This window comes from Entelurus aequoreus, linkage group LG08 (assembly GCF_033978785.1).
Source record: "Entelurus aequoreus isolate RoL-2023_Sb linkage group LG08, RoL_Eaeq_v1.1, whole genome shotgun sequence".
Classification (NCBI taxonomy): domain Eukaryota; kingdom Metazoa; phylum Chordata; class Actinopteri; order Syngnathiformes; family Syngnathidae; genus Entelurus; species Entelurus aequoreus.
The window spans coordinates 38,446,160-38,462,219 of record NC_084738.1 but is presented as its reverse complement, the minus strand read 5'-3'; the positions used below and the strand labels follow the sequence as shown (position 1 = coordinate 38,462,219).

The following is a 16,060-nucleotide window of genomic DNA, read 5'->3' as shown; positions in this document are numbered from 1 at the left end:
CTATTGTTAACATTATTGTTGCTGCTGTATTGTTCCTCTATGTAGTGAAGAAAACATTTCCAGATCCTTTATATTGAAGATTGATGTAATTCCATTGTCAATATGCGCTGTAACTTGTGGTTCAACTATAAATATTTCTAATTTAATAAGATTACATTACAATACATTAGAGTGAATTTAATTAGACTGACTATAATTATTTTAACCATTAGGTATAGAAAGCCGCACTAATGAACCACATTAGGGGTGTCCAACACGTTCTAATGGTTCTCTGTATTTTGTTGAAATAAAATGAATTCATTATTAATTGGAAATATAGATTGCACAATTTTACTTTGTCAACTATATAACGCAAAGCTAAAATGTTGATGTTTGTTCAGATATCTTAGATTATACTGTATAGTATTCATCAACATTAGATTAGTTTTAGCATGTTTATTATGCAAAATCCATCTGTCAAAATGGCCCCCACAACCTTTGATTTTTCTGTATTGAACATTAAAAATATTGCCATCGCTAGAAAATGTTTGGACACCCCTGACCTGACCAAAACAATAAAGACAACAAAAAAAGGGGAGGCTCTGTCCTAATTTCACCCTTTGTAAGAATGAAGTCAGGCAAACCATGAAAGCAAACATTAGGGTTTTGTGCTGCAGCGGCAGTGCTGCCTCCTCACCCTGTTCTTTGTATCCGTCTGTGTTGCTGCCAGCGTTCAACACAGTGGCATAAACTCTCCTTGCAGCCGACCGCTTCGTCAGCAACACAGCCACTGCTGCCTCAGAGCGACAGTATCCATTTCCTTGCCAAAAGAATACGAAGAATATCAGTTTTGTGAAGATTAATGCATCCATCCATCAATGTTCAACCGCTTGTCCCTTTTGGAGTCGCGGGGTGGGAGCTGGAGCCTATACCAGCTGCGCTCGGGTGGAAGGCGCGGTACACCCTGGACAAGTGGTCACCTCATCGCAGGGTCAAAACAGATAGACATAACATTCACACTCACATTCACACACTAGGGACCATTTAGTTTTGCCAATCAGCCTACCCACAGGTGCGTGTCTTTGGTGGTGGGAGGAATGTGTTAGCATACAAAATAAACTGTTTCAACAAAATGTTCTTGTACCTTTAGAGTCAAACGACTTGCAGGTCCCTTCAGGACTGAGCATGCCAAGTTTCATGAACTGCACTGAGGTGTTCGGTTTAAGGAGCAGATTGACTCCCCCGACCAGAGCAGCATCACATTGGCCCATGCGGATGGCGTGGAAGGCATTTTCTAATGCCAGCAGGCTGGATGAGCAGGCTGTGTCTATAGCTGTGCTGGGGCCTGCAGCAGGAAAGACATTGTTGCAGACAGTGAGGACATCAGGATGTGTCCATGTCAGCATTCAAGAATACAGCAATTTGTCTCTGCAAGCTGTGTGTGTACCATTGAAGTCAAAGAAGTAGGAAAGTCTGTTGGCCAACATGGCACGCTGGCAGCCAGTCATGCTGTAACCAAGGAGCTCCTCTGGGTCTCTGCTGAAAGCCTCACCAGCCTCTGAGCCACTCACCCCTATGTAGACACCTGTCTTGCTGCCACGTAGAGTTGTTGGGTTTAGTCCTGTGAAACAACACATTCAGGTCATAATTAAGAGTCAGGCGGTCCTCGTGTTATGATGTTGTGCGTTACGTTTTATGGTTACGACACATTAATGTGTTCTGTGGAAACTGTTAGTGACTTCGGTGTTGATTTAAGTATATTTTAAGTGTCAGTTCTGACCTAGACTGAAACTGTTGGAGCCAAACTCATACATTGACCAATAACCTCCTTTAAGCAGACTGCACTGGTACTTCAACTTAAGAACATGATTTGTTCCACGGTCAAGCTTGTAACTCAGAACACTCTTATCTCAAAATCAGCCCCGCTCATTGCAACTGCGCACTAGCTTTCTTAGTTTTGATGGTTGGAAGGCAGGATGTCAATCTCTTAATAGCGGTCAAATACGCCTGACAACTGTCTAATTAAATTGTACTTTAACCAGCGGTAAAAATTGTCCTAATTCAGGTATGATCGCAACTTAAAGCATAACAAAAAGCTAAACGACCACTCAGATCTCAAATTACTCATAAGTTAAAGTACTCGTAAGTTGAGTTACCACTGTATATTTGCTTTTAAGTTACACGTTCCAGCTAACAAACAACTTTTATGACACCATTTTATACTTCTGATTATACACTTAGCAGGGTCCTTACCTGCATCTACAATGGCTTCGTAGGCGACCTCCAACATGACACGGAGCTGAGGGTCCATGGTGTTAGCCTGTTTAGGATGGACTCCAAAGAAAGCTGCATCAAAGTGGCTGATGTCCTTCAGTTTACCGTTTCTTTTCGGGAGACCGTACAGACCTGGAGAAAAAATATAGCAAGATAAGGAAAACCAATTAAAAGTGTGACGATTTGAAGGAGTATTAAAGGAGCATGTCGAATATGCAGCTTATACAGTATTATTGAAACTACTGTTAGAAAAGAGTGTAATTCGATTTACACCACCAACACAACACCATCAAACCAGCAAAAGAGTGAAGACCATAGAATAAATATATTATATTATTTATTATTATTCTTGTCTATTGTGAGCGAACTGTGGTGCTGAATTTCCCCCAGGGATCAATAAAGTACTTTCTATTCTATTCTAAATCTTTAAGGGGGGTATACTTTTTAATTCCCATTTTCCCCTGAAATATAAATGTCTTATTAACATAAATCCAACATATTGTTGTGAAGTGAATTAATTTACTCATATTATGTTTTGCATATGGTGAATGTTTATATTCATCTTGGAGAAAACAAACCACCAGTTTAACTAATAGGTATTTCAGTTTGGACATATAATAACATAGGGCCCTTTAGTATTGACATTTGTGTGTGGATTGGATTAGTTCTCGCGGGAGAAAAGGAAATAAAATCGGACCCTGGTATGCCCTATCCGTGAGAAGAGACTACATGTTTAGTTTTTTTTTTTTTTTTTTTAAATTATAATGTCCTGCCCAGCTTCTCTGGCAAATCATATAGCAGATGTAGATGCCCATATCGGCTGTTCAGATTTTACATGTTTAGTTTAATGCCAACATTTAAGTTACAACCGGCATCTGTTGTCTTTCCAGACACTTACACACACAAACATCCCCTTTATGGTCAGGAGGCGCTCTCCTGACCTAGCACACACACAGAGACAGGAGTGAGGAATATAAAACTGATGGTTTGGCTTCTCCAAATTAGGAGTGCCTCATTTTTGACTTGACCTCCTACAGGAACTGTAGTCCTATAAAATGACGCTGGCTTGTAATAAAGCAACTTTTGGTTAAGTAAAGCGTCGCAGACATCTCTTTTGATCCAGCCGCACTGCCGTGTCATCCTTCTGTCCGGACGAGGATGACAAGACCAGTAATACACATCAGTTGCAAATTGATAAAGGAGATGGAGGTTAGCTTTCAGCACACTTACAGCATCACAAACAAGTTTTGACGGCCGCACTACTCAGTATAGCTTGAACGTATTTAAAATAATAAAAAAATATATAAATATGAATTTGTGTGTAGTAATTAATTAGCTAATTATTGAATGCTCTATTAAATAAACAAATTGTCTGGCTGTAAGAATGATGACAAGGGGGAAACTAAATAGTCAATTAACCCCCTAAGAAAGATTCAGACAAGCTTTGAAAGAATGTCATGTGGTCAGATGAGACTGAAATTGGACTATTTGGCATCAACTGGACTTTAAAATAAGCCAAATAACACCATCCATACTGTCAAACAGAGACAGAAACATTATGCTTTGAGGTTGTTTCTCTGATAAAAATCCCTTGTGACCAACTCCAAGACACGTCTGACCTCTGTGCTTGCCAACTAGGATTTCTCCACCAAGTACTTAAGACATATTTTGCTTTGGGATCAAACTCCCTCAATCCACAAAAACTGAAACATATTGTTTTTTTGGTAATATAAGATAAATATAGAAAAAAGTTATGATTTCTATATATTTGTGTCTAAAAAAGCTAAAAAAAAACAACAAAAAAAACATTTAGTTTTACCAGTAATATGTACAACAAGCAACATGTTCTTTTTATCGTTCCTCAGAATAGTAAATAAAATAAAATGAATTAATTATTATTTAGATGTATTATTAGATATTACACAAATTTGATTTGTCTTTGTTTTGTTAAGATGGTTTAGCATAGCATCCTTATAGTACAAATTATATCCTTCATTGTTTCTGTACGCAGCCCTTAACTGGAAGAATTTTGGACACCTCTAATCATTATTACACTCCAAATAAACCAAATCATAAATGTTTTACAACATACATGATCTGAAGTGACAGATTGAAACGTGTTTCATCTTATCAATGTTGACAGATAATGTCATATCTTATCACAATTTTATGGCTTAGATCAGGTGTGGGCAATTAATTTTTACCGGGGGCCGCATGAGCAACCCGAGCACTGCTGGAGGGCCACATTGACAATATTTCAATAACATTTTGCTCAATATTATTTTTGATATATACTGTAAGATAAATAATAATAATAATAATAATAATAATAATAATTAATAATAATAATAATAATACTTTCATTTAACCTAACTTAACTTTATACCAAAAGCACTGCTTTGGAAATCATTTGTACCCCTTTCAGAGATCACATTAAGTTCTCCTTAAACATCCTCATGTTGCACAATGAAATGTAAGCATAGGATGAAGTGTGCATTCCTGTAACTTTTTCTAGTAACAGCATTCCATGATTAATATAAATAAATTAACATTAATAATAAATGACAGTAAAATAAGCACACGTATGACTGAGGAGTCATAGTGTAACTTTGTGTGGTGTTTGAGTTGTCCGACTTTTTGTGTGGCCATAAACGCACCAGTGGTTTAGTGGTATGCGTGTTGGTGACAGATGACAAGTTGGTTTTGGCCTGGTTTGTACGGCAGAAAATGACTAGTTTTTCGAGATTGAAGTGTTTTACTCATGTTTTTGGTGTGGTTATGGCCGAATATAAACAGTTTTGCTCAATAAAGTGATCGATATAATTCCTGGCCTCGAAGCATCTCAATAGACGTTACAATAATTGAACGGTGTTCAATTGAACGGTGTTGATGAACACCGTTAGGGCCGCTTGTTGTCACTGTCACTCAAAGTTGCATTGCAAAATTACACAGAATAAATGTGTTTATTTTGTTTAGAATTCAGATGGGATTTGATTTGGTGCGCGGCATATACGTATTTGCTGTGCGCAGAGGACGCTTGAGCAGTGCGCAATTGCGCAGGCGCGCACCTTAGAGGGAACGTTGCTTGGCAGTCCATGTCTTGTTGAAAACACGCCATTCGTCATCAACTTTTCTCTTTTTAGCGTCTCGGGTGTAAACTGTGCATCACTTGTCGCTGTGCACCTTCACTCACAGGTTACACACGGACATACGCCCATAAATAACACTTTTCAAAATAAAAGCAGCACAGTTGTATTGCGCGCACGACATAGATGTTTTTTCAACTTTACTTTGTAATTTGTGATTGCAGCTGTTCACATTCACTCACAATCACGCACGCACATACGTCCACACGGAAGTAATACAAATAACGCTTTTCAAAACAAAAGCAGCACCATTGTATTGCACACTCGACATAGATACTTTTTTAAATTTATTTTGTAATTTATGATTGGCCTCACGCGGGCCGGACAGGGACGCACAAAGGGCCGGATGTGGCCCGCGGGCCGCAGAATGCCCAGGTCTGGCTTAGATTGATCACACTTTGGCAGAAAGATGACCAAAAAATACATAAATCCACAAGATATACAGTACAGGGTACGTGAAAAATCATCCTATCAAAGACTGAGTAGTGTGGATTTCTGTAAAACAACTAAATTAAGTTGTGCCTGAGGAGCAATTCACTCCTCACAAATAATCATATCTAATTATAATTTTTTCCAAAGGTATCCAAGATTTCATAGAACTGAGGTCATTAGAAAAACCCTACACTGTAAAAAATGACCGTGAAAACTACAGTAAGCAATTGTTGAATAGCAACAGTAAAACACTATAAATGCTGTGGATTCCTGCAAACCAAGAAACAGTAAATTACCCTAAATTACTATGGTTATAATACATAGAAAACACTTGACTTTATTGTGAGAATAATGAAAACATGTACAATGCATTTAGGCAAATACTGTAATCTCACAAGCATGCAAATACTAAAATAAATTTACGGTATTATGTCTAAATTTAAGATTTTGCAGATTGTACATTCATATTTACAGCATACCTTAATTGTTTCGGGTTTGTGTTAAAGCATTAGCCGAGTTAATTTTTGGCTAACTTTTTTTTTTGCATTTTTGTAGCAAGTAATTTTAGACATTGAGGGGTTATGTCTATGTGCTTCAAATCAAAATTAACCATGCTGTGTGTTTAGGTGGGCTGGAACTCGTTGCAAGCATCTATTTAAAAGATACAGAGCATTTAAGGCTTTTGATTGATTGAGTGATGGAAACTTTTATTAGTACATTGCACAGTACAGTACATATTCCGTACAATTGACCACTAAATGGTAACACCCGAATAAGTTTTTCAACTTGTTTAAGTCGCGGTGCACGTAAAACAATTCATGGCAAATGTTTAATAGCTCACTTGAAGGAGCGTGATGCGAAAGTCCGTGTTGTGAGTTGTCCAGTGAAAATACTTTCAAGTTAAAACCCTAATGTACCGCTCACGTCTCGGAAACACATGCATTTTGCAGATACTAGTATTGATGACAGGGCAGCACGGAAATGCATGGTTAACGCTCGTGCTTCACAGTGAGGAGGTCCTGGGTTCGATTCCCCGGTTAGGGGTCTTTCGGTGTGGACTTTGCATGTTTTCCCCGTGACTGTGTGGGTTCTCTCCGGTACGCTGGCTTCCTCACACCTCCAAAGACATGCACCTGGGCATAGGCTGATAGGCAACACTAAAATTGGCCCTAATTTGTTTTACTGTGAATTCCTGGCAACCACAGTTGCCAGTATTTTACCGTAAATTATATAGGTTTTTTGTAAACAGATTAACAATAAAAAAATTTTTTTTATAGTGATTTACCGTAAGCAAAAAGTTACCAACTGTTAAATTAACGGATTCAACATCAACATACCGTAATGTCCGACACATGGTGACTATTTTTACGGTGATTTCCTGGCAATCACAGCTGTACTGTAAATTGTGCAGATGTCTATTTTTACAGTGTACAACACATACATTTAATAGAGTACATTTAAGTTATCTAGGCCGGTGCTAAACATAATCAGAGGCATAATCAGGTGCATGGGCACTTACTGCATTGATAGAAAAGTACTGTTGCATAGACACAGTTTATGTGAAGTAACTATTTTACAATGACAGGATATTGTTATCCCAAATTCAAATTCAGTCATTGTTAAATAACCTATGTACTCACCTGGTGTCCACCTGCGGTCATCCTCCGTCACCATGTCCACTCCATTGATGAGGTTCTCCCAGAATTCCTCCAGGTTGTTGGACTCAGGTAAACGGCCCGATATACCTGTAATGACTATGTCATCCATTTTGGGTTACTGTAAACAACAAGAGGGAAAAGTGTCAGCAACAAGAAAGGTACTTACAATTAAGATCTGATGAAATACAGAAATATGTCATAAACTGATCTGACTGGGTGTGAAAGTACTCTACTAATGATGCGCTGTCACTGATCAGCCAGTCAGTGAAGTTTTACATTGCATTTCTATAACAGTCTTAAGCCCTACCTAGTTCTGTTGTTATAATAGCCTTTTATACAGCAGTCAAACAAAAATACAACAACAACGATACATCATTCACACACAGCTTTGTGTCAGGTAATGAACAAATACATTTAGATGAGGATCTGGATAAATACGCACATACAGGAATTTGTTTTCACCATTTCAGTCACAATGCGTTAGGAGAACTGCCCGTCATTCTCCATGACATTCTGCTAAATGATCCAATAGATAAACAAGTTTCTTCCCTCAGTACAGTTAACCTCTTCCGTCACCTAAACCATGTTTCCAAAATGTAAAAAAAAATACGGGTTTTCACTGCATTTAAATAGATCTTGGATGTTCTTGGTATGAAAAGAACAAGAAGGTTTGTAGGATTGGTGTATTTGACATTGTATTTATGTTTTATGCTTTTGGAAAGTAAAAACAGTAGATTTATATTTTTGTCTAATGCAAAAAATAAGTGTTTAGACTTAACCTAAACTCTGGGCTTGAAAGGCTTGCTAGAAAAAGAAATATCCTAAAATACCCATTTTCTCTGCATCAGCAAGGTCTCAATGGATGATCGTGGTATCAAAATAAAGGTGAGACTTTAATGGTTACTTGTAAGGGTGCACAATAAAAAGGCAGTTATGAGGAATTATGGCGTCATTTAGAGAACGTAAAAAAAAATGGCTCAGAAAAATAAAACAAAAATAATTTAATCGAATGAGGCAAGATTACCCTTGTTGTGCTGTATGTGGGTTGGAGTGAGCAAATCAAGTGCTCCTGCTCTACTACATGTGCTCACTGTAAACAAACATTGAGTGTTTATGTGGGACTTCCTCACTGTTTCAGAGGAAGACTATTCAAATGCTATTTGCACCAACTTTTCTCCAAACATTTAAAATATTGTGCTTCAACACATCAAACCTTATCAGCCACCTCAAACAAAAGCATTGCTACAACCGTGTTTAGAATTCCTGCAAAGACGCCTGCAAATAACTGTACCATATCATATACTGTAGAATTTGATTCAGGTAGAATTAAACAATGTCTAAGATCAATATACTCAAGGAATGACCACAAACTAAATAGTCCTGTTCTAAAAGGTATACAATAAGTGGAAACTAAAACTGTTAGTTTTCACATACAGTATAGGATAATTATAAATCATAAATATATTCAGATATGATTTCCTGTTTGCTGTTATTAGGTATAGTCGGAAGACGTTAATGCAACCAGAGAAGAGAGGAAAGATGTTTTTAACATACCTAAAAACCAAAGCAAACAATGTATTCATTCACTGTAAATATGCTTTTGTAGAAAAGCACGTGTAATCATGTCGGCATTGACTGGCAGGTTTGGGAATGAGGAGACCCAGTAAATACGCCCGAACGAACAATAACAGTGGACAATGTAGTCGATGGAGACGAATGTACAAATGATGTAATGTGTGTGTGTGTGTGCACGTGTTTGTGTGTGTGTGTGTGTGTCTTCCTCTTTGTTCCCTGTTTCTGGGCCAAGCTTTTCTGTGTCAGCTGGTGCTCTCAACAACCAATGCTTAGAGTAGATGGCTACTCTCCTCTGGATTTAAGTCAACCGGCTGTTGTTTTAAACATCCCTGATTAAATATTAAGTTTTTTTTTTAGTTCTCTCACGACAAAACATGACTGCTGAATCCAAAAGTTGAAACATCAGCCCCAATGCTCTAATGTCAAACTTAAGGCCTGGAGGCCAGATATGGCTCGCCACATCATTTTATGTGGCCTGCGAAAGCCTGAAAAAAATATGCATCAATAAAGTACTTTATCTTTTCTTACTAAATGTATATATGTTTTGACAGAAAAAATACATGTACTAAATGCAATTGCATATATTGTATTCAATATTATCTAATAATGTAACAAATATATTAATATACATTTACATTTTTACAGTTAATGTTTTTCATAAAATTAAAATAAATAATGTCTACTTGACTTATGTATAAATTTGTAATACAAATGTTGGTAACAATAATAATGTAATGTTACGTTTTAGGTAAGAAAGCAGTTAGAATTTTTAATAATAATGAATGTTTCCTAATTAGGTAACAAATATCATACATTAGAAACTTTTTTTGTTAAAATAAAAGTATGTATCAGATTGATTTAAGCAAAGCAAGTTATCCATTAAGTTGTACATTTTAAACTCAACAAAAAATTCTAGGGTAAAAAAAAACTCCCAAAAAAACCTGGCCGCTAAAAAAAGTAATACTGTTTTTTACAATAATAACACAATGTAAGAACAACAACAACCATAATTTGTTGTGTGACCATTTATACATTCACAGTAATAAGCTATTAAAAAACACTGTAAGTTCTACACCAGTCTACAGAATTTTTTTTTTACCTAGTACGTAAAAAATATACATAATGATTAAATGCATAGGCAGTGGTGTAATACATGAGCTGAATCGTTATACATTTATGTTCATATATTACTCACTGTAACAAGCGGCCCTCTAAGGGCAGCCATAACTGCGATGTGGCCCTCAATGAAAACGTGTTTGACACCCCTGCTCTAAATGATTAATTATCTTTCCAAAAGCCTCCGAGGCTCAGGTTATGTCTCAATTTGCTCACTTCCATATTTACAGTACACGTGGTCTTTTGAGGTATAAAATGCAGTGCACTGTCAGTACCTGCCTATGTTGCTGGTAGAAAAGAGGGACTACCATACATTACTCAATTGAAGCAGAGGGTAAAAGCAAGCTAGGAAAAGTCAAAACAAAATAACTTTCAATTACTGTACAATTTAGAAAGGAGAAAAGGTTGTCACAAGTTGGCAACTATTTTGTTGGTGATTATGCTCCATTAAGAGGTTGCACTTAACATTTAAAACATTTTCTACATTTTGGAATTGGTAACCATATGTGGCACCCTGGACATCATTCATTCATTGGTATTATTTGTGTTATAATTGCATTGGTATTATTTATGTTCTCAACTGGGCCACCGCCATGTACTTAAAAATGGCATGCCATATGTAAAGACATGCCAGGCTAACAATAAGATAATGTAAACAACACTGCCAGAAGCGAGTTTATAGTCGGTGTGTGAATGAGCAACAGGTAATATCATTGGCAGAAATAAAGGGCCTCAAAATCAATAGAGGACCCCAAAATCACCACAAACCACAACATCAAATTTCGCTTAGGGCCCCATGGAGGCTTGGACCAGGCTCTGGCAATGAAGTTCAGTTAGATTTTTTACACAGTGTAAACAGTATAATTATTTAGGTATACTAACGGAAGTATTCCATTAGGGACACAGTCTTAGAATCTGAAAGGATTTGTGGTGCAGGATGCGCTGCCATTAGGATTAGAATGACGATGCACCTTTAGTACAAAGCCTTACCTGACCCGGAACACATGCTAAGACCCTGCACATGACATCTAGCATGACATAACTATTTAAAAAGAATGATCACGTCAAGTGTCTGATGGCCGCAGGGTTCTATCGCACACTTCGTGCCTTGAGTCGAATTAGACTACACTGTATCAAAGGAATTTCATGTATTCTATTATCATCGCTCCTTTATCAAATAGCACCAATATCACACAGTACAATGCTATACACACAGTTTTCTCAACAATGTAGAGAAAAGTGGAAAAATGTCACACCACCAACCTAATATCTATTACTTGTTTGTCACACAAGTGTAAAATGTGTAACACTTATGCTTCTAACAAATTCTAATTTTCTTAACATCCATTTGTTTTCTTCTCTTATAGTAACTGTGTAGAAAAGCAACAAGAAACCCAAGAAAAAAACAGTTAGCGGGTGGTTCTCACTGACTGGAGGTCTTGTGAGAATTCATACAACATCCTAACATATTTCTGTGAGACTTGAGGTCTATGTTTATTTATTATTTCCTGAAAATTTTGGTTGTCTGTCATTATAGAGCAGTGATTCTCAAACTGTGATACGTGTACCTAGTATGCGGGCTCCAACTAGCTGTCTCTCAGCTAAAAATTGTTATATAATTTAGGTTTCGAGCAAAAATAGGGTTTAAGAGCCTTACCGCCACTCGTTGGCATAACTAACACCCTAAAACCTTTGTTTTTCAACCATGGTAACAAAGAAAGTGAGTGTGAGGAACACTACTAAGAATTAATTGAATTAAAGAAATCGGTCAGTTTAAACCATGACCGAGCGTGCAACCGACTTGGTGAAGTAAATCGAGCGTAGCACTGCTAGTCTGCACCATACCGAAGCTGGAATAAGTAACGCCAGCAAAGGATGTTAAATTAATATCCAAATAGCAGACATTTATCCATGAACTATGGAGAAGCTGCTGATAGTATGTTTGACGGAATAGCAGGTAAATTACTGTAGTTATTGGTTGAACATTGTATTCTAGATTGTTTTTGATGCAATATTTCTCATCTAAAAGTCTGTTTTTCTTTTTAAAAGGTATGTTACATGATAAAATTGTGCTGTTTTGGGGGGCCCAAGCACCAATTAAATGGATTTCAATTAGGCATGTGCCTACTGATTGGCCACCGATCGGTTCCGGACAATTTTTGTGAGAAAGTAAGTGATTGGCTTTTTAATGCCGATCACAAACACTGATCCTCTCTGACTGACAAGCAGCCAGCAGCTGGTTACAGTATGTGTCTCTATACACAGTGTGGAGCCGCTCCCCTAAACCAATAATAATTACTTCCATTTGGCAAATAAACTGCATTTCTTAGTATATTAAGTATCATTATTATTATTATTGGAGGACGAGGCTAACCATGTTACACACCGAAAGCAAGCCGGAAGCAGGCATGCTAACAGCTAAGCTAACTTTACACACCAAAAAATAAGTGCTTTGGTTGACACAAGCACTTTTCGTGTTGTCCTCGCCAGTTTCAGATCCTATATGGCAGTCAAAGTGTCACAACTTGTCGGATTACCTCATCAGACGTCTCATGTCCAGGTGAGAGGCATGTTTTATGATCTACAATAAACTTACAGGGAGCAAGGAAGCGAGAAAGTGGCATACCACACGATAATGTAAACATAGGCACACCCAGAAGTGATCACATTGCCGCTATAAATAGATTGTCTGCGTTAGTGCTTATAATAACAATATCACTACTACTTGTTTAATATTCAAGTCACGAAATGTAAATTGAGTATTGTTGGCGCTTTTTGAATGGTTATTTATCGGATTTTATGGGCGGAATAGTGGAGCTTCCATTAGTTCCACTGTAAGCGGACTTTTATTTACGTTTATTTTTAGAATGCATTAAAAAAAAAATCCATTTGTCATCATGTCTTTCATAATGATTGTGAACGATAGGCAAAATTCCAGAAATAGTGCAGTTCCCCGTTAAGAAGTGCAGATGGAACCACGTTACAGCAGAAAGTAGGAAATGAACAGGGAATGATCAAGTAGATTAATAAAAGTCTAGAGAGAGGATACAACTGTTGGTGTGTCAGCAGAAGGTCGATCCATAGTTTCAAGATTAAGATTAAGGCTAGTGTCAGTATGGGCCTGTTCAAAACATTTAATCTGGATGAAAATGATCCGTATTGGGAAATCTTTTTTTATTTTGCTAGAAATGATCAAGTAATCTTTTATTGCTGGGATGTTACTGATGTCACATTCGGCTCACATCCCTCCAAATGAATACACGTGGTCGTCAAGCTAGCTCTGTTCTCAATGGGTACTAGGCGCCATTCAGGATAAATGTTTCTTCAGAGTTCCTCGAGAGGTAATTAAAAAGGGAGGAAGAGTGCAAGATTTGACAAAAAGACGAGAAAAGTATGCTGCTCACACTCTACTCCAAGGGAGCAGAGTCGAAGAGTGCATGAGTTTGCAGTGATCACGCCATTGAGGGTTTATTTTGATATGCTTTTAACGTTTATTATTTCCCATTTAAGTAGTATCTTGATATTTTATTTATTTGTATGTATAAACACATGTTTGCTATGAGTGTTTTAAAAAGCACCAATTTGGCGAGTCTAAATAAAAGAGAGCAAATATCAGCTAAAACTAGAGATGTCCGATAATACTGGGCTGCAGATAATATTGGCCGATAAATGCTTTAAAATGTGATATCGGAAATTATCGGTATCGGTTCGGAAATTATCGGTATCGGTTTAAAAAAGTAAAATGTATGACTTTTTAAAACGCCGCTGTGTACACGGACATAGAGAGAAGTACAGAGCGCCAATAAACCTTAAAGGCACTGCCTTTGCGTGCCGGCCCAGTCACATAATACCTACGGCTTTTCACACAAACAAGTGAATGCAAGGCATATATCAGGGGTCACCAACGCGGTGCCCGCGGGCACCAGGTCGCCCGTAAGGACCAGATGAGTCGCCCGCGGGCCTGTTCTAAAAAAAAAAAAAAACTTTTTTAAAAAAAAAAAAATTAAATATACATAGAAAAAACACAAGATACACTTTCAATCAGTACATCAACCCAAACAACCTCCCCCATGCACACTCATCCACACCCACTCACACAAAAGGGGTTATTTCTTTCTGCTACCAATATTCTGGTTCCCACAACATAGACAACACATCTGCAAGGGACACAGTCCCTGAAGCACACATGATTGTATAGGCTGCTGGTCCACTAACATTTTCCTTAATTACTATCTTTTATGTAATTATTTTTATACTGTTTTACTTTCTTTTTTATCCAAGAAAATGTTTTTTATTTATTTATCTTATTTTATTTTATTTTTTAAAAAAGGGCCTTATCTTCAACAGACCAGGTTGTCAATGAAATTAGATTTGTTTAAAGGGTTTTTTAAACCAGGCCCAGTCCAGATAATGTCCAAGTCGGACTCAGCAACACACACCTTCATTCATGTACACAGAAAAAAATTAGGGAACACAACAGATTGCATATAATTTATAAACAAAATTACATTTTCAAAATAAGCATTTATGTACAGTCCAGATTATGTCCAGGTCACTCAAATTAGGGAACACAACAACAGATATCATATAATCTATAAACATAATTATACTTTCAAAATAAGGCTTTGAGGACTTCTCATCATTTTTTAAATGTTTTTTGGCATCATTATCGTTTTCAACCATGTAACTTTATAAAGTTAGAAAATACTGAATAAATGTTTTAAAGAAAGTAATACTAAGTGAATATCTGTTTTTGGCCTTAAAAATAAACATTTTACCGAGTACTATAATTAAATTGACTAAATCATGATTGTCAATGAACTCTCCTAAAATAACAGAAACCACATTAAGCTTCATAAACAAACCAATCCTTAAACACATTTTTTCAACTTCCACCCAAAACAAAGACACAATATGACAATACCAAAACAAATGTAGGGTGGATTCAGGCTCCTGACAACAAAATCGGCAATTATCTGACTCTGTCATTTTCCATAATTTTAACATTTTCCCCGTGGGTAAGAAGTTATAAATAATTTTAATTTGAAAATAACGATTTTGCACATCGATAGTGGTTTTATAGATTAGTTTGAATATGGCATCCCATGGCAACGGGCAGTCAAAAAAGTCCTCCCATTTTCCATTTGTGTTGTATGAGGCAGCCTTCAAAGATTTCTTTATTAAATAAAAATTATATATTTTTCTATTTATTTTAGTTCCTTTTTGCCAACTAGAATTTCTTATTAGAGGTTTACAAACTAATAATTTAGTAGTTCCATAATTAATTATTTGTTTCCATCTTTTCCCAATTACTCCAGTTAGTTGATAAAATGAAAAGCTTGAGCAAGCATCACCATACATAGCTCTAAATTCATCATACTTCATAATTTTACCATTCTCATTGATAATATCATTGACAAAAATGATTCCTCTTTCAAATATATTTTTCCAAAAGAAAGGCTTTCCATCTATTACAATATTAGAGTTCATCCATATTAACTGCTGCAAAATATCGTCTCTTTTTTCTGGCACATAAAATTGAAAACACCACTATGAGTGGATTGTTTCCTTTATGAACCCCGCCATGTTTCCCAGCAGACTCTCTGGGAGGGGATCACTTGTAAAAAAGGATACAATTTATTTTGATACAGTACATGTTTTTTGTCCAACAGGACATTTGTGTACCACTCAATGTTTAAAGGCCTACTGAAATGAATTTTTTTTATTTAAACGGGGATAGCAGATCTATTCTATGTGTCATACTTGATCATTTCGCGATATTGCCATATTTTTGCTGAAAGGATTTAGTATAGAACAACGACGATAAAGATTGCAACTTTTGGTATCTGATAAAAAAAAGTCTTGCACCTACCGGAAGTA

The 16,060-nt window shown here is 36.7% G+C and overlaps 1 protein-coding gene across 1 annotated transcript in view; it reads right to left on the bottom strand.

Annotated features, from left to right (window-relative positions):
• The window catches only part of fasn (fatty acid synthase), a 93,792-nt gene that overhangs the window by 59,115 nt on the left and 18,617 nt on the right, over positions 1–16,060 (bottom strand). The window contains exons 3-7 of the mRNA XM_062056439.1: positions 7,472–7,607; positions 2,233–2,385; positions 1,427–1,600; positions 1,124–1,324; positions 677–799 (exon numbers count right to left, since the gene is read on the bottom strand). Of these exons, the coding sequence (XP_061912423.1) occupies positions 677–799; positions 1,124–1,324; positions 1,427–1,600; positions 2,233–2,385; positions 7,472–7,598 (778 nt within the window). The 5' untranslated portion in view covers positions 7,599–7,607. The remainder of the gene's footprint in view (positions 1–676; positions 800–1,123; positions 1,325–1,426; positions 1,601–2,232; positions 2,386–7,471; positions 7,608–16,060) is intronic.